At 54.6% G+C, this 17330-nt stretch overlaps 2 protein-coding genes across 5 annotated transcripts in view; one reads left to right on the forward strand and one right to left on the reverse strand.

The window, feature by feature from the left end:
* The window catches only part of LOC140372455 (ubiquitin-associated protein 2-like), a 31909-nt gene extending 25674 nt beyond the window's left edge, over positions 1-6235 (forward strand). For all 3 annotated transcript variants that reach the window (XM_072459553.1, XM_072459554.1, XM_072459555.1), the window contains exon 25: positions 6043-6235. In XM_072459553.1, the coding sequence (XP_072315654.1) occupies positions 6043-6129 (87 nt within the window). In that variant the 3' untranslated portion in view covers positions 6130-6235. The remainder of the gene's footprint in view (positions 1-6042) is intronic.
* A 97-nt stretch (positions 6236-6332) lies between these two features.
* LOC140372434 (uncharacterized) lies at positions 6333-16956 on the reverse strand. 2 transcript variants are annotated; one of them, XM_072459530.1, is made up of 7 exons: positions 16866-16956; positions 16231-16339; positions 15909-16009; positions 11832-11906; positions 11629-11758; positions 9788-10493; positions 6333-8014 (listed from the first exon to the last, which is right to left on the reverse strand). In XM_072459530.1, the coding sequence occupies exons 2-7, from the start codon at positions 16250-16252 to the stop codon at positions 7252-7254; spliced, it is 1797 nt and encodes a 598-aa protein (XP_072315631.1). In that variant the 5' UTR covers positions 16253-16339; positions 16866-16956; the 3' UTR covers positions 6333-7251. The 2 variants fall into 2 exon arrangements, with proteins under 2 accessions (XP_072315631.1, XP_072315632.1); XM_072459531.1 differs by lacking the exon at positions 16231-16339 and having other exon boundaries at positions 16866-16943.
* Positions 16957-17330: the final 374 nt, after the last annotated feature.

Below are 17330 nucleotides of genomic sequence, written 5' to 3' on the forward strand. Positions count from 1 at the left end.
CGCGTCTTCACGTGCTGTCCCGGGGCCGCGCGCGTCTTCTCGTGCTGTCCCAGGGCCGCGCGCGTCTTCTCGTGCTGTCCCAGGGCCGCGCGCGTCCTCACGTGCTGTCCCGGGGCCGCGCGCGTCTTCTCGTGCTGTCCCAGGGCCGCGTGCGTCTTCACATGCTGTCCCGGGGCCGCGTGCGTCTTCTCGTGCTGTCCCAGGGCCGCGCGCGTCTTCTCGTGCTGTCCCGGGGCCGCGCGCGTCTTCTCGTGCTGTCCCGGGGCCGCGCGCGTCTTCTCGTGCTGTCCCGGGGCCGCGCGCGTCTTCTCGTGCTGTCCCGGGGCCGCGCGCGTCTTCTCGTGCTGTCCCGGGGCCGCGCGCGTCTTCTCGTGCTGTCCCGGGGCCGCGCGCGTCTTCTCGTGCTGTCCCAGGGCCGCGCGCGTCTTCTCGTGCTGTCCCGGGGCCGCGCGCGTCTTCTCGTGCTGTCCCGGGGCCGCGTGCGTCTTCACATTCTGTCCTGGGCCGCGTCTGTCCCAGGATTTTGACGAAAAATTGCCTCACGCGCTGTTATCTTTTGACTTAATACTGTTTTTTATATTTCATTTAATGCTATTTAGCCTTGTCGGTGGAACTTAAGAAAAAACAAAAGTGTAATAATTTATTTTATTTATAAGTGCGGCAGATCCGTAAACCAAGTAATAAAATAACTGTGGCCTTATATATGATATAATATATTATAAGATAAGATATTCCTTTATTGTCCCACATGGGGAAATTTCATTGTTGCAACGCAGTAGATACAGAGGAAAAGAACAGATCACTTATAGGAAGTTTGAAAAACACTCTCAATAGAAGATCTTCTATAAACAAAAACTCCCATAGACAAAACCCAACAAGAGATGGAGGGGAAAATAATAAAGATAAAATAAATAAATGAATAAATACCATTGCATGTGATCACGACAGAATTGCACATGGTTAAGTCAGTATTGTGAGTGTTCAGGACTAACAGTGTTTGTTATAAAGTCTGACAGCAGCAGAAGGAAAGACTGTGAAACCTTTCACACAGCGAGGGTGGATCAGTCTCTGAAGCTGCTCTCCAGAGCGGACAGAGTGTCCTGCAGGGGACAGAGTGTCCTGCAGGGGACAGAGTGTCCTGCAGGGGACAGAGTGTCCTGCAGGGGGCGACACTCATGGTCCAGCATAGATGTGAGTTTAGCCAGGACCCTTCTGTCCCCCACCTCCTGCACCGAGTCCAGAGGACAGCCCAGGACGGAGCTTTGTCCAGCTTCTTCCTCTCCCTCTCTGTGATGCTGCTGCTCCAGCAGACCACACCTACAGGAGCTGATGCACCACAGAGGAGGAGAAGGTCTTCAGGAGTGGCCCTGTCAGGAGTGGCCCTGTCACTCCAAAAGACCTGAGTCTCCTCAGGAGGTAGAGTCCATTCTGGCTCTTCCTGTACAGTCTGTGTTATGAGTCCAGTCCAGTTTGTGGTTCAGATGAACACCAGGTCCTTGTATGAGTCACTCTCTTAATGTCCCGTCCCTGGATGTTCACTGGTGAGGGGGGCGTGGCCTCTGTGGAAGTCCACCACCATCTCCTTGGTCTTCCTCGCGTTGATGAGGAGGTGGTTCCGCTGACACTAGTCCACAAAGTCCTGCTCCAGTCCTCTGTCCTCCACATCATCGTCGTCCGTGATGAGTCCGATGATGGCAGAGTCGTCAGAGAACTTCTGCAGGACACAGCTGTCCGTGTCGTGTCTGAAGTCTGCAGTGTAAAGGGTGAAGAGAAAGGGCGCGAGGACAGTGCCCTGGGGCGCCCCCACACTGCAGGTCCGAGTGTCAGACACACAGTTCCGGGCTCTCACAAACTGGGGTCGGTCTGTGAGGTAGTCCAGGATCCACTCTGCAGGTCATACTCCACACCAGCCGTCTCCAGCTTGTCCCTCAGGAGCTGATGGTGTTGAAGGTGCTGGAGAGATGAAAGAACAGAATCCTCACAGAGCTGCCAGGCTTCTCCAGGTGAGAGAGAGAGCGGTGCAGCAGGGAGATGACGGCGTCCTCCACTCCGATGCCAGACCGATATGCAAACTGCAGCGGGTCCATGGCTGAGCTCACGGTGGAGCGGAGGTGGTCCAGGACCAGCTCCAGTGTCTTCATCAGGACGTGAGAGCCACCGGCCTGAAGCTGTTGAAGTCTTTGGCGCGCGGTGTCTTGGGCACAGGTACCAGACAGGAGGTCTTCAGACCTGTGGTACCAGACAGGAGGTCTTCAGACCTGTGGTACCAGACAGGAGGTCTTCAGACCTGTGGTACCAGACAGGAGGTCTTCAGACCTGTGGTACCAGACAGGAGGTCTTCAGACCTGTGGTACCAGACAGGAGGTCTTCCAGACCTGTGGTACCACCCTCAGCTTCAGGCTCATGTTGAAGACATGCTCCATAACTCCACACAGTTCATCTGCAGGACTTAAGGAGCCTGGGGCTGATGCCGTCAGGTCCTGCTGCCTTCCTCACTTGAATCCTCTTCAGCTCTCTCCTCACCTGTGCTGCTGTGACAGTCAGTGGTTGGCAGGGGGACCATGTGCTGGGGGGATGGGTGAGTCCAGGCGAAGTGGGGAGCTGATGGTCCGGGGCAGAGAAGTGAAGAGGAACAGATGCAGGGCATTGTCCAGCTGTGGAAGAGGGAGCATGCAGCTGTGCAGGGGGAGGGGCGGGTGACTGATCAAACCTCAAGAAGTGAGCATTTAAATCATTCACCCACTGTAGATCCCCCTCTGTCTGGGCAGGGGGGATTTTGAAGCCCGAGATGGTTTTCAGGATCCTCCACACTCCCTAAATGTTCTTCTGCTGCAGCTGCTCCTCCATCCTCCTCTTGTAGCCGGCCTCAGCCTGCCTGATCTTCCTCCTCAGCTCCTCCTTGTTCCCTGACCTATCGTACAAGTAAAGTAGAAAAAATATTTACAAAATACAACTGTGAAAAAAGTGTGAGAAAAGAGCGGAGCGTTACACCGGGCTGCCAGCTGGACCGGGCCCTTTGTGACACATATATATATATATGTGTGTGTATATATATATATATATATATATATATATATATATCTATCTATCTATCTATCTATCTATCTTCCTTCTGCCGCTTTATCCGGGGCCGGGTCGCGGGGGCAGCAGTCTGAGCAGGGACTCCCAGACTTCCTTCTCCCCAGACACTTCCTCTAACTCCTCCGGGGGGATCCCGAGGCGTTCCCAGGCCAGCCGAGAGACATAGTCTCTCCAGCGTGTCCTGGGTCTTCCCCGGGGCCTCTTCCCGGTGGGACATGCCTGAAACACCTCCCGAGGGAGGCGCCCAGGAGGCATCCGGAACAGATGCCCGAGCCACCTCAGCTGGCTCCTCTCGACGTGGAGGAGCAGCGGCTCTACTCCGAGCTCCTCACCTTATCTCTAAGGGAGCGCCCAGCCACACGGCGGAGGAAACTCATTTCGACCGCTTGTATCCGCGATCTTGTTCTTTCGGTCACTACCCAAAGCTCATGACCATAGGTGAGGGTAGGAACGTAGACCGACCGGTAAATCGAGAGCTTTGCCTTTCGGCTCAGCTCCCTCTTTACCACAACGGTCCGATGCAGCGACTGCATCACTGCAGCCGCTGCACCGATCCGCCTGTCGATCTCACGCTCCATCCTTCCCTCACTCGTGAACAAGACCCCGAGATACTTGAACTCCTCCACTTGGGGCAAGGACACCCCACCCACCTGGAGAGGGCAAGCCACCTTTTTCCGGTCGAGAACCATGGCCTCGGATTTGGAGGTGCTGATTCTCATCCCAGCCGCTTCACACTCGGCTGCAAACCGTCCCAGTGCATGTTGCAGGTCCGGGTTTGATGGAGCCATCAGGACAACATCGTCTGCAAACAGCAGAGATGAGATCCTGTGGTCCCCAAACCGGACCCCCTCCGACCCCTGACTGCGCCTAGAAATTCTGTCCATAAAAATTATGAACAGAACCGGTGACACAGGGCAGCCCTGGCGGAGTCCAACATGCACTGGGAACAGGTCTGACTTACTGCCGGCAATGAACACAGCTCCTGCTCCGGTCATACAGGGACCGGACAGCCCTGCGCAAAGGGCCCCAGACCCCGTACTCCCGGAGCACCCCCCAAAGGACACCCCGAGGGACACGGTCGAAAGCCTTCTCCAGATCCACAAAGCACATGTGGACTGGTTGGGCAAACTCCCATGAACCCTCGAGCACCCGATGGAGGGTATAGAGCTGGTCCAGTGTTCCACGACCGGGACGAAAACCACTCTGCTCCTCCTGAATCCGAGGTTCGACTATCGGTCGGATTCTCCTCTCCAGTACCTTGGAATAGACCTTACCCGGGAGGCTGAGGAGTGTGATCCCTCTGTAGTTGGAACACACCCTCCGGTCCCCCTTTTTGAACAGAGGGACCACCACCCCGGTCTGCCAGTCCAGAGGCACGGTCCCCGAACGCCACGCGATGTTGCAGAGACGTGTCAACCAAGACAGTCCTACAACATCCAGATACTTTAGGTACTCAGGGCGGATCTCATCCACCCCCGGAGCCCTGCCACCGAGGAGTTTGCGGACAACCTGAGTGACTTCAGCTTGGGTGATGGATGAGCCAGCCTCCGAGTCCCCGGTCACTACTTCCTCTTCGGAAGACGTGACTGAGGGATTAAGGAGATCCTCAAAGTATTCCTTCCACCGTCCGACGACATCCCCAGTCGAGGTCAGCAGGCCTCCACCCGCACTGTAATCGGTGTTTGTGAGACACTGCTTCCCCTTCCTGAGGCGCCGGACGGTTTGCCAGAATTTCTTTGGTGCCGACCGATAGTCCTCCTCCATGGCCTCCCCGAACTCCTCCCAGGCCCGGGTTTTTGCCTCTGCGACAGCACGAGCCGCGGCTCGCTTGGCCTGCCGATACCCGTCGATGACCTCCGGAGACCTACAAGCCAGAGTGGCCTGATAGGCCTCCTTCTTCAGTCTGACGGCATCCCTTACTTCCGGTGTCCACCACCGGGTTCGGGGGTTGCCGCCACGACAGGCACCGGAGACCTTGCGACCACAGCTCCGAGCAGCCGCATCAACAATGGAGGCGGAGAACATGGTCCACTCGGACTCAATGTCCCCAGCCTCCCCCGGGACATGGGAGAAGCTCTCCCGGAGGTGCGAGTTGAATACCCTACTGACAGAGGGCTCCACTAGACGTTCCCAACAGACCCTCACAATGCGCTTGGGTCTGCCAAGTCTGTCCGGCTTCCTCCTCCGCCAGCGGATCCAACTCACCACCAGGTGGTGATCGGTTGACAACTCTGCCCCTCTCTTCACCCGAGTGTCCAAGACACGCGGCCGGAGGTCAGATGACACGACAACAAAGTCGATCATTGACCTCCGGCCTAGGGTGTCCTGGTGCCATGTGCACTGATGGACACCCTTGTGCTTGAACATGGTGTTCGTTATGGACAATCCGTGGCTAGCACAGAAGTCCAATAACTGAACACCGCTCGGGTTCAGATCGGGGAAGCCGTTCTTCCCGATCACCCCTCTCCAGGTGTCACTGTCATTGCCCACGTGGGCGTTGAAGTCCCCTAGTAGAACAACAGAGTCCCCGGTCGGTGCACTGTCCAGTACCCCTCCCAAGGACTCCAAGAAGGCCGGGTACTCTGCACTGCTGTTCGGCCCGTATATATATATATATATATATATATATATATATTCATTCCGAATGAATATATATATATATATTCATTCGGAATGAATATATATATATATATATATATATATATATTCATTCCGAATGAATATATATATATATATATATATATATATATATATTCATTCCGAATGAATATATATATATATATATATATATATATATATATATATATATTCATTCCGAATGAAATGGTGTGGAGGGCCTGATTTGGCCCCCAGGCCTCAAGTTGAATAGCTGCTGCTTTTGTGTCTGTAGTTTCCATTTTATTGTTGACGTTTACGTCAACTTATAAAGTTTGTTCATCTGTTTCTGATGTTGTTTTTCAGGTGGGAGTGAGTCCTCGTCAGCCCAGCGTCCTGCAGAAGAGCCAAGTGTCCAAACCCAGCTACAGCGCCACCTACTGGACCAACTGAGCAGCTTTTAAACCATTGTGTATATTTATACTGTATTGTGTGTGCTTTTATTTTGAAGGGAGACAATACTTGAACATTTTGTGAGTTTTGTATTTTCTTGTACAGTGTTTTTTACTGGATTTAATGTCAGTTTAATGTCTTTGTGTCAATAATAAATCATTGACTATTTTTGTCTTTGTTGGAAAAAATGATTAAAAAAGCTGTTTATTTAAAGAACTTTTATTGGACTTAAAGAATCAACTGTGTCACAGAAAACAAATTAAAACACATATATTTAAATAGAAATATATTTTAAAACATAAACATTGTGCAAATAAAAAGTCATGAAACTAATGAAAATTAGAGAAATAATTTACCATTACCAATTTTCAAAATATGATTAACCAAAACAGACAATTTGATTTAAACACTGTTGCCACCTGCTGGTCTCCATGGAGATGCTGTTCAGTCTGGAATGTTCCACAGTGGCATTAGATCTTTATCTTTAGAGACGATGTTTTTAGCAGTGAAAATTAACGGAAGAGAAATTAATGCAACACTGAAACGTCCCAAAATCTTCTGCTTTCATCAAATATAGTTTAATGTTCTGTCCAGTCTGAATATTACAGGTACAAAGCAAACAACCGGGGGGACCAAGCAGAGCCCTGCCCGACCTGCCGCACCCGCCGCACCTGCCGCACCCCTCTCTAAAGTCATTGGGTTTGTCAAGTCGCTTCATTTTGATGATTGACTTTTGAATCGGTTTCAAGAGATAAAGTGTAAACAGCAACATGAGACAGTTAAAGTTGATGGACCGTGGCTAATGAGGCTAACATGGCTAACGAGGCTAGCATGGCTAACGAGGCTAGCATGGCTAGTGAGGCTAGCATGAAAAATGAGGCTAGCATGGCTAACAAGCCCAACCCTCCCACGAGCCCTCTCCCCTTCGCTAAACAAGCGTTGTCCCCTGAGTGGACTCTCCAGGCCCGTCCCTGTCAGGAGGAGGAGAGGACATGACTTTACAACAGGTGGCCCTTATGTCGCATGAAATGCAGCGTGATGTGACGTCATTGAGAGCCGAGGTCAGAGCGGGAACACCACCACCAGGCTTGACCGTATGGAAGCCGACACCCGGTTTAGACCCTAACATCCCAAAATGGAGTCGTCCCACAGTTTCTCCTCTTCTGTCCTCGAGTCCTCCTCCTTCTTCATCTTGTCTCTCCTGGACCTCTGCTTGTCCTCCTGTAGCACCACCTGCTGGACAGCGCCTTCCTCTGCGTCCTCTGACTCGTCCTTCTTACATCTGCTCCATCTTTTGCTCTCGTTTTCTCTCTCTTTCTTTTGCGTCCTATGCCTCCTCTCCTCACTTCCTTTCCTCCTCTCCTCACTTCCTTTCCTCCTCTCCTCGCTTCCTTTCCTCCTCTCCTTCCTTACCTTCCTCCTACTCCTCTTCTCTCTCTCTCCATCACTAGAACTTTCGCTCGTGGAACAACTTGAACTTGTCGTTTCAGAGCTCGATTCCCTCTTGTTCTTCCTCTTTCTTGTCTGTTCTTTGACTTGTGGCTCGGCCTGAAGTGCCCAGGCTGGAGCTCCCCACGCAGGACGCAGAGGGTAGTGCAGCGAGGCCCGAGCGTGAACGTGTGCGTCCTCTTTCGTTTCCTTCAGAGAAGGTTTAGGATGCGGCGTGAGGGCCGGCCGCGTCCAGATGTGATCCTGGAGTTTGTCTGAAGGCTCCTTGCTGGTCTCCTTGCTGGTCTCCTTGCTGGTCTCCTTGCTGGTCTCCTTGGCAGCAGGACTAGGATGCACTCCTCTGGCCTGCTGGACTCTGATGTAGTCCTGGAGCTGGTCGCTGTAGGAGCTGTAGACGTTCTGCTGAGAGCGACGCTCCTCCAGAACCTTCTGCTCCCTGGAATCAAAACAAATATTTCAATTACTTCTTTTCAAATACTTTTCCGTCCGAAGCTTCACGAGACGGAGCAGCTTTAGCGTGAGCGTGTTTTACATCTCCAGAATCATAAGTTCTGGCTGTTTCCAGCAGAGGGCGCTTTAAAACCCCAGAGGAGCAGGGCGTGGCAGACTTTAAAACCCCAGAGGAGCAGGGCGTGGCAGACTTTAAAACCCCAGAGGAGCAGGGCGTGGCAGACTTTAAAACCCCAGAGGAGCAGGGCGTGGCAGACTTTAAAACCCCAGAGGAGCAGGGCGTGGCAGACTTTAAAACCCCAGAGGAGCAGGGCGTGGCAGACTTTAAAACCCCAGAGGAGCAGGGCGTGGCAGACTTTAAAACCCCAGAGGAGCAGGGCGTGGCAGACTTTAAAACCCCAGAGGAGCAGGGCGTGGCAGACTTTAAAACCCCAGAGGAGCAGGGCGTGGCAGACTTTAAAACCCCAGAGGAGCAGGGCGTGGCAGACTTTAAAACCCCAGAGGAGCAGGGCGTGGCAGACTTTAAAACCCCAGAGGAGCAGGGCGTAGCAGACTTTAAAACCCCAGAGGAGCAGGGCGTGGCAGACTTTAAAACCCCAGAGGAGCAGGGCGTGGCAGACTTTAAAACCCCAGAGGAGCAGGGCGTGGCAGACTTTAAAACCCCAGAGGAGCAGGGCGTGGCAGACTTTAAAACCCCAGAGGAGCAGGGCGTGGCAGACTTTAAAACCCCAGAGGAGCAGGGCGTGGCAGACTTTAAAACCCCAGAGGAGCAGGGCGTAGCAGACTTTAAAACCCCAGAGGAGCAGGGCGTGGCAGACTTTAAAACCCCAGAGGAGCAGGGCGTGGCAGACTTTAAAACCCCAGAGGAGCAGGGCGTGGCAGACTTTAAAACCCCAGAGGAGCAGGGCGTGGCAGACTTTAAAACCCCAGAGGAGCAGGGCGTAGCAGACTTTAAAACCCCAGAGGAGCAGGGCGTGGCAGACTTTAAAACCCCAGAGGAGCAGGGTGTGGCAGACTTTAAAACCCCAGAGGAGCAGGGCGTGGCAGACTTTAAAACCCCAGAGGAGCAGGGCGTAGCAGACTTTAAAACCCCAGAGGAGCAGGGCGTGGCAGACTTTAAAACCCCAGAGGAGCAGGGCGTAGCAGACTTTAAAACCCCAGAGGAGCAGGGCGTGGCAGACTTTAAAACCCCAGAGGAGCAGGGTGTGGCAGACTTTAAAACCCCAGAGGAGCAGGGCGTGGCAGACTTTAAAACCCCAGAGGAGCAGGGCGTAGCAGACTTTAAAACCCCAGAGGAGCAGGGCGTGGCAGACTTTAAAACCCCAGAGGAGCAGGGTGTGGCAGACTTTAAAACCCCAGAGGAGCAGGGCGTAGCAGACTTTAAAACCCCAGAGGAGCAGGGCGTGGCAGACTTTAAAACCCCAGAGGAGCAGGGCGTGGCAGACTTTAAAACCCCAGAGGAGCAGGGCGTGGCAGACTTTAAAACCCCAGAGGAGCAGGGCGTAGCAGACTTTAAAACCCCAGAGGAGCAGGGCGTAGCAGACTTTAAAACCCCAGAGGAGCAGGGTGTGGCAGACTTTAAAACCCCAGAGGAGCAGGGCGTAGCAGACTTTAAAACCCCAGAGGAGCAGGGCGTGGCAGACTTTAAAACCCCAGAGGAGCAGGGTGTGGCAGACTTTAAAACCCCAGAGGAGCAGGGCGTGGCAGACTTTAAAACCCCAGAGGAGCAGGGCGTGGCAGAGAGAGAGTGAAGTCTGACTTGATGTGTTTGGCTCCGCCCACGTGCGCCCGGTACATCTCCACGGAGCTGAAGTGCAGACAGCAGAGGGCGCAATGCAGATGCTCCGCCTCCAGCTCCTGCAGCAGCTCCTTCTGGCTCCGCCTCCTCTGGTGCTTCCTCCCGTTGTAATGCTGCAGCGCCATCTGCCTGTGAGGGAAGGAGGCGCAGCACAGGGAGCAGAAGAGGTCTGGAGATGAGGAGGAGGAGGCAGGAGCAGAGGAGGAGGAGAGAGGAGCAGGGGGGGAGAAAGGAGCAGAGGAGGAGGAGATAGGAGCAGATGAAGCTGTGGTGGGAGGAATAGAAGATAAAGAGGAAGAGGGAGAGATGCAGGGAGGTGTTTTGGATGGATTACAGAGTACAGAGGGAGCAGAGGAGGGAGCAGAGGAGGGAGCAGAGGAGGGAGCAGAGGAGGGAGCAGAGGGAGCAGAGGAGGGAGCAGAGGAGGGAGCAGAGGAGGGAGCAGAGGAGGGAGCAGAGGGAGCAGAGGGAGGAGTAGAGGGAGCAGAGGGAGGAGTAGAGGGAGCAGAGGGAGCAGAGGAGGGAGCAGAGGAGGGAGCAGAGGGAGCAGAGGAGGGAGCAGAGGGAGGAGTAGAGGGAGCAGAGGGAGCAGAGGGAGCAGAGGAGGGAGCAGAGGAGGGAGCAGAGGAGGGAGCAGAGGAGGGAGCAGAGGAGGACCTCAGGTGGGCTGTGGAGAGAAGAGGTTTGTGTCAGATTGATCTGGTTCTAATGAAACACAAAACATTCTAAGAAACAAGATAAATGATTGACACATCTTTATGGAGGGACACGCCCACATGGGTCAAAGGGAGCGCCAGAGGGACACGCCCACATGGGTCAAAGGGAGCGCCAGAGGGACACGCCCACATGGGTCGAAGGGAGCGCCAGAGGGACACGCCCACATGGGTCAAAGGGAGCGCCAGAGGGACACGCCCACATGGGTCGAAGGGAGCGCCAGAGGGACACGCCCACATGGGTCGAAGGGAGCGCCAGAGGGACACGCCCACATGGGTCAAAGGGAGCGCCAGAGGGACACGCCCACATGGGTCGAAGGGAGCGCCAGAGGGACACGCCCACATGGGTCGAAGGGAGCGCCAGAGGGACACGCTCACATGGGTCGAAGGGAGCGCCAGAGGGACACGCCCACATGGGTCGAAGGGAGCGCCAGAGGGACACGCCCACATGGGTCGAAGGGAGCGCCAGAGGGACACGCCCACATGGGTCGAAGGGAGCGCCAGAGGGACACGCCCACATGGGGTCAAAGGGAGCGCCAGAGGGACACGCCCACATGGGTCAAAGGGAGCGCCAGAGGGACACGCCCACATGGGTCGAAGGGAGCGCCAGAGGGACACGCCCACATGGGTCAAAGGGAGCGCCAGAGGGACACGCCCACATGGGTCAAAGGGAGCGCCAGAGGGACACGCCCACATGGGTCGAAGGGAGCGCCAGAGGGACACGCCCACATGGGTCAAAGGGAGCGCCAGAGGGACACGCCCACATGGGTCAAAGGGAGCGCCAGAGGGACACTGGAGTGTCCCTCTGGCGCCTCTCACAGTTGGTGGGGGTTCAGGACTCACAGTCGGTGGGGGTTCTGGACTCAGTCGGTGGGGGTTCGTGGGTTCTGGACTCAGTCGGTGGGGGTTCTGGACTCAGTCGGTGGGGGTTCTGGACTCAGTCGGTGGGGGTTCTGGACTCAGTCGGTGGGGGTTCTGGACTCAGTCGGTGGGGGTTCTGGACTCAGTCGGTGGGGGTTCGTGGGTTCTGGACTCAGTCGGTGGGGGTTCGTGGGTTCTGGTCTCACAGTCGGTGGGTTCTGGACCCACCGTTTGGAGGGCGTTTCCTCAGGTTCTTGTGGTGGACTTTCCCGTCGTAGTGAGATTTGGCCACGACGGCAGAGCTGAAGACCATGTTACAGAGAGGACAGAAGCGGTCTCTGTCCATCGGCATCGGGCGCTGAGGGACAGACAGTCAGGTCAGATGCCCTCCCAGACTCTATGTATTACTCTGTCCATTTGATGTCACTGACCAGAGGAGGCGTGTCCGTCCTCTGTCGTCGCAGCGACTGCAGGAACATCCTCAGCTTCAGCGCGTGCTTCTTCCCCTCAACACGAAACAACACTGACATTTCAAACACTAATCATCATTTACAGACCGGCCTCCTGCTGGTGCCAGAGTCAGGACTAAACATGGAGCGGCCTCCTGCTGGTGCCAGAGTCAGGACTAAACATGGACCGGCCTCCTGCTGGTGCCAGAGTCAGGACTAAACATGGACCGGCCTCCTGCTGGTGCCAGAGTCAGGACTAAACATGGACCGGCCTCCTGCTGGTGCCAGAGTCAGGACTAAACATGGACCGGCCTCCTGCTGGTGCCAGGGTCAGGACTAAACATGGACCGGCCTCCTGCTGGTGCCAGAGTCAGGACTAAACATGGACCGGCCTCCTGCTGGTGCCAGAGTCAGGACTAAACATGGAGCGGCCTCCTGCTGGTGCCAGAGTCAGGACTAAACATGGACCGGCCTCCTGCTGGTGCCAGAGTCGGGACTAAACATGGACCGGCCTCCTGCTGGTGCCAGGGTCAGGACTAAACATGGACCGGCCTCCTGCTGGTGCCAGAGTCAGGACTAAACATGGACCGGCCTCCTGCTGGTGCCAGAGTCAGGACTAAACATGGACCGGCCTCCTGCTGGTGCCAGAGTCAGGACTAAACATGGACCGGCCTCCTGCTGGTGCCAGAGTCAGGACTAAACATGGGCCGGCCTCCTGCTGGTGCCAGAGTCAGGACTAAACATGGACCAGCCTCCTGCTGGTGCCAGAGTCAGGACTAAACATGGAGCGGCCTCCTGCTGGTGCCAGAGTCAGGACTAAACATGGACCAGCCTCCTGCTGGTGCCAGAGTCAGGACTAAACATGGACCGGCCTCCTGCTGGTGCCAGAGTCAGGACTAAACATGGACCGGCCTCCTGCTGGTGCCAGAGTCAGGACTAAACATGGGCCGGCCTCCTGCTGGTGCCAGAGTCAGGACTAAACATGGACCGGCCTCCTGCTGGTGCCAGAGTCAGGACTAAACATGGACCGGCCTCCTGCTGGTGCCAGAGTCAGGACTAAACATGGACCGGCCTCCTGCTGGTGCCAGAGTCAGGACTAAACATGGAGCGGCCTCCTGCTGGTGCCAGAGTCAGGACTAAACATGGACCGGCCTCCTGCTGGTGCCAGAGTCAGGACTAAACATGGACCGGCCTCCTGCTGGTGCCAGAGTCAGGACTAAACATGGACCGGCCTCCTGCTGGTGCCAGAGTCAGGACTAAACATGGGCCGGCCTCCTGCTGGTGCCAGAGTCAGGACTAAACATGGACCGGCCTCCTGCTGGTGCCAGAGTCAGGACTAAACATGGACCGGCCTCCTGCTGGTGCCAGAGTCAGGACTAAACATGGACCGGCCTCCTGCTGGTGCCAGAGTCGGGACTAAACATGGACCGGCCTCCTGCTGGTGCCAGAGTCAGGACTAAACATGGACCGGCCTCCTGCTGGTGCCAGAGTCAGGACTAAACATGGACCGGCCTCCTGCTGGTGCCAGAGTCAGGACTAAACATGGACCGGCCTCCTGCTGGTGCCAGAGTCAGGACTAAACATGGGCCGGCCTCCTGCTGGTGCCAGAGTCAGGACTAAACATGGACCGGCCTCCTGCTGGTGCCAGAGTCAGGACTAAACATGGACCGGCCTCCTGCTGGTGCCAGAGTCAGGACTAAACATGGACCGGCCTCCTGCTGGTGCCAGAGTCAGGACTAAACATGGACCGGCCTCCTGCTGGTGCCAGAGTCAGGACTAAACATGGGCCGGCCTCCTGCTGGTGCCAGAGTCAGGACTAAACATGGACCGGCCTCCTGCTGGTGCCAGAGTCAGGACTAAACATGGACCGGCCTCCTGCTGGTGCCAGAGTCAGGACTAAACATGGACCGGCCTCCTGCTGGTGCCAGAGTCAGGACTAAACATGGAGCGGCCTCCTGCTGGTGCCAGAGTCAGGACTAAACATGGACCGGCCTCCTGCTGGTGCCAGAGTCAGGACTAAACATGGACCGGCCTCCTGCTGGTGCCAGAGTCAGGACTAAACATGGACCGGCCTCCTGCTGGTGCCAGAGTCAGGACTAAACATGGGCCGGCCTCCTGCTGGTGCCAGAGTCAGGACTAAACATGGACCGGCCTCCTGCTGGTGCCAGAGTCAGGACTAAACATGGACCGGCCTCCTGCTGGCGCCAGAGTCCGGACTAAACATGGACCGGCCTCCTGCAGGTGCCAGAGTCAGGACTAAACATGGTCCGGCCTCCTGCTGGTGCCAGAGTCAGGACTAAACATGGACCGGCCTCCTGCTGGTGCCAGAGTCAGGACTAAACATGGACCGGCCTCCTGCTGGTGCCAGAGTCAGGACTAAACATGGAGCGGCCTCCTGCTGGTGCCAGAGTCAGGACTAAACATGGACCAGCCTCCTGCTGGTGCCAGAGTCAGGACTAAACATGGACCGGCCTCCTGCTGGTGCCAGAGTCAGGACTAAACATGGGCCGGCCTCCTGCTGGTGCCAGAGTCAGGACTAAACATGGACCGGCCTCCTGCTGGTGCCAGAGTCAGGACTAAACATGGACCGGCCTCCTGCTGGTGCCAGAGTCAGGACTAAACATGGACCGGCCTCCTGCTGGTGCCAGAGTCAGGACTAAACATGGACCGGCCTCCTGCTGGTGCCAGAGTCAGGACTAAACATGGACCGGCCTCCTGCTGGTGCCAGAGTCAGGACTAAACATGGACCGGCCTCCTGCTGGTGCCAGAGTCAGGACCAAACATGGACCGGCCTCCTGCTGGTGCCAGAGTCAGGACTAAACATGGACCGGCCTCCTGCTGGTGCCAGAGTCAGGACTAAACATGGAGCGGCCTCCTGCTGGTGCCAGAGTCAGGACTAAACATGGACCGGCCTCCTGCTGGTGCCAGAGTCAGGACTAAACATGGAGCGGCCTCCTGCTGGTGCCAGAGTCAGGACTAAACATGGAGCGGCCTCCTGCTGGTGCCAGAGTCAGGACTAAACATGGAGCGGCCTCCTGCTGGTGCCAGAGTCAGGACTAAACATGGAGCGGCCTCCTGCTGGTGCCAGAGTCAGGACTAAACATGGAGCGGCCTCCTGCTGGTGCCAGAGTCAGGACTAAACATGGACCGGCCTCCTGCTGGTGCCAGAGTCAGGACTAAACATGGACCGGCCTCCTGCTGGTGCCAGAGTCAGGACTAAACATGGACCGGCCTCCTGCTGGTGCCAGAGTCAGGACTAAACATGGACCGGCCTCCTGCTGGTGCCAGAGTCAGGACTAAACATGGACCGGCCTCCTGCTGGTGCCAGAGTCAGGAGTAACTGACCTGGAGTAACTGACCCGGAGTAACTGACCCGGAGTAACTGACCCGGAGTAACTGACCCGGAGTAACAGACCTGGAGTAACTGACCCGGAGTAACTGACCCGGAGTAACTGACCCGGAGTAACTGACCTGGAGTAACTGACCCGGAGTAACAGACCTGGAGTAACAGACCTGGAGTAACTGACCCGGAGTAACAGACCTGGAGTAACTGACCCGGAGTAACTGACCTGGAGTAACTGACCCGGAGTAACTGACCCGGAGTAACTGACCCGGAGTAACAGACCTGGAGTAACTGACCTGGAGTAACTGACCCGGAGTAACTGACCTGGAGTAACTGACCCGGAGTAACAGACCTGGAGTAACTGACCCGGAGTAACTGACCTGGAGTAACTGACCTGGAGTAACTGACCCGGAGTAACTGACCCGGAGTAACTGACCCGGAGTAACTGACCCGGAGTAACAGACCTGGAGTAACTGACCTGGAGTAACTGACCCGGAGTAACTGACCCGGAGTAACAGACCCGGAGTAACAGACCCGGAGTAACTGACCTGGAGTAACTGACCTGGAGTAACAGACCTGGAGTAACTGACCTGGAGTAACAGACCTGGAGTAACAGACCTGGAGTAACTGACCTGGAGTAACAGACCTGGAGTAACAGACCTGGAGTAACTGACCTGGAGTAACAGACCTGGAGTAACAGACCTGGAGTAACTGACCTGGTAGTGTGAGCTCCTCTGGGAGGCGTGGCCCAGGACGGCGTCGCACACGTGACAGTGGGCGTCGGTCAGAACACGCTTCAGCTCCTCCTCCTCAGACGCTGAAACGCAACAGGTTTTACTAACGAACATTGAAGTATAATAGACTCGTAACTATAGTAACGCCTTCTCTTTTCTGCTGTGAATAAATCTTTTAAATAATAAGTCCACCGAAAAAAGACAAAACTAACAGAAAACCTGACGCAGTACTGTACTAATGTACAAGTACTAATACTGTACAAGTACTAATACTACACACATGACATTAAGCTGCCCAGTGTACCTTTTCTGTTTGACGTCTCCATGGAGATGTTGCTTTGCCAAGAATGTCCCACAGTACAGCATTCAACTTAATTATCTGCATGGAGACCAGGCCAAGTGACAGGTCAGATCTGTGGAGAGGCAAGCCCACTTACTGTACATATATGTGGGTTTTTCCGACTGAATAAATACTATTTAAATTAGTTTTTGTGGAGATCAAACTCCAACAGCCTCAAGGAACCATGACAACGAGACAGACACGTTCTGAATATCAATTTTAAATATTAACTGGAGATTAAAAATCACAATGTGGGAATTGTATTTTACTTTAACTAAATATAATACAAATCATTGCTGGAGGTAAATTAGACTGTTACGAAAAGGTTCTTAACTAATTGACAGAACAGTAAACGTCCTGAGAGGCCCCGAGTGTTGCGCACACTTACCTGCGTCATCCTCAGCAGCGCAATATTATGAAATGTAACTTTAATTCTTTAATGACACTCGGGCCAAAGCCAGAGTTTTATTGAAAAGGCCGTGTTTCTGTGGAGCAGCTGAGTAAACAAACAGTTAGCATGTGTGGCTAGCGGGCTAGCTCCTGCGGGAGGCTAGTCTGTTAGCCACATGCTAAATCTTCCGTTTTCAGTCAAAACTCACCTTTAACTCCTGAACTATCTACTTTAGTGTTTGTGACAGTGTTAAACTCGGGGGCAGGATCCACTTTAAAGACCTTATTCTCGGAATCCACGAGCGGCGCAGCGCCATGTTGACACTCACGCATGCGCACTGAGCAGAGGCCTAACAAAAACTTCTTCTTCTTCTATTGTGGCGGTTGGCAAACTTAAAAAGTGCATTACCGCCACCTGCTGTTGCAAATATGGAAGTTCTAAGAATGAGTGAAAAGCAAAACAAAACCGTGTGTAGTTCTTTATTTCATGTGTGTAGTTCTTTAGATCATGTGTGTAGTTCTTTATTTCATGTGTGTAGTTCTTTAGATCATGTGTGTAGTTCTTTATTTCATGTGTGTAGTTCTTTATATCATGTGTGTAGTTCTTTATTTCATGTGTGTAGTTCTTTAGATCATGTGTGTAGTTCTTTAGATCATGTGTGTAGTTCTTTATA

The sequence above is a fragment of the Eucyclogobius newberryi genome, unplaced genomic scaffold (genome assembly GCF_026437365.1).
Source record: "Eucyclogobius newberryi isolate DKJ021-1_F unplaced genomic scaffold, fEucNew1.0.hap1 SCAF_23, whole genome shotgun sequence".
In the NCBI taxonomy this organism is placed as follows: domain Eukaryota; kingdom Metazoa; phylum Chordata; class Actinopteri; order Gobiiformes; family Gobiidae; genus Eucyclogobius; species Eucyclogobius newberryi.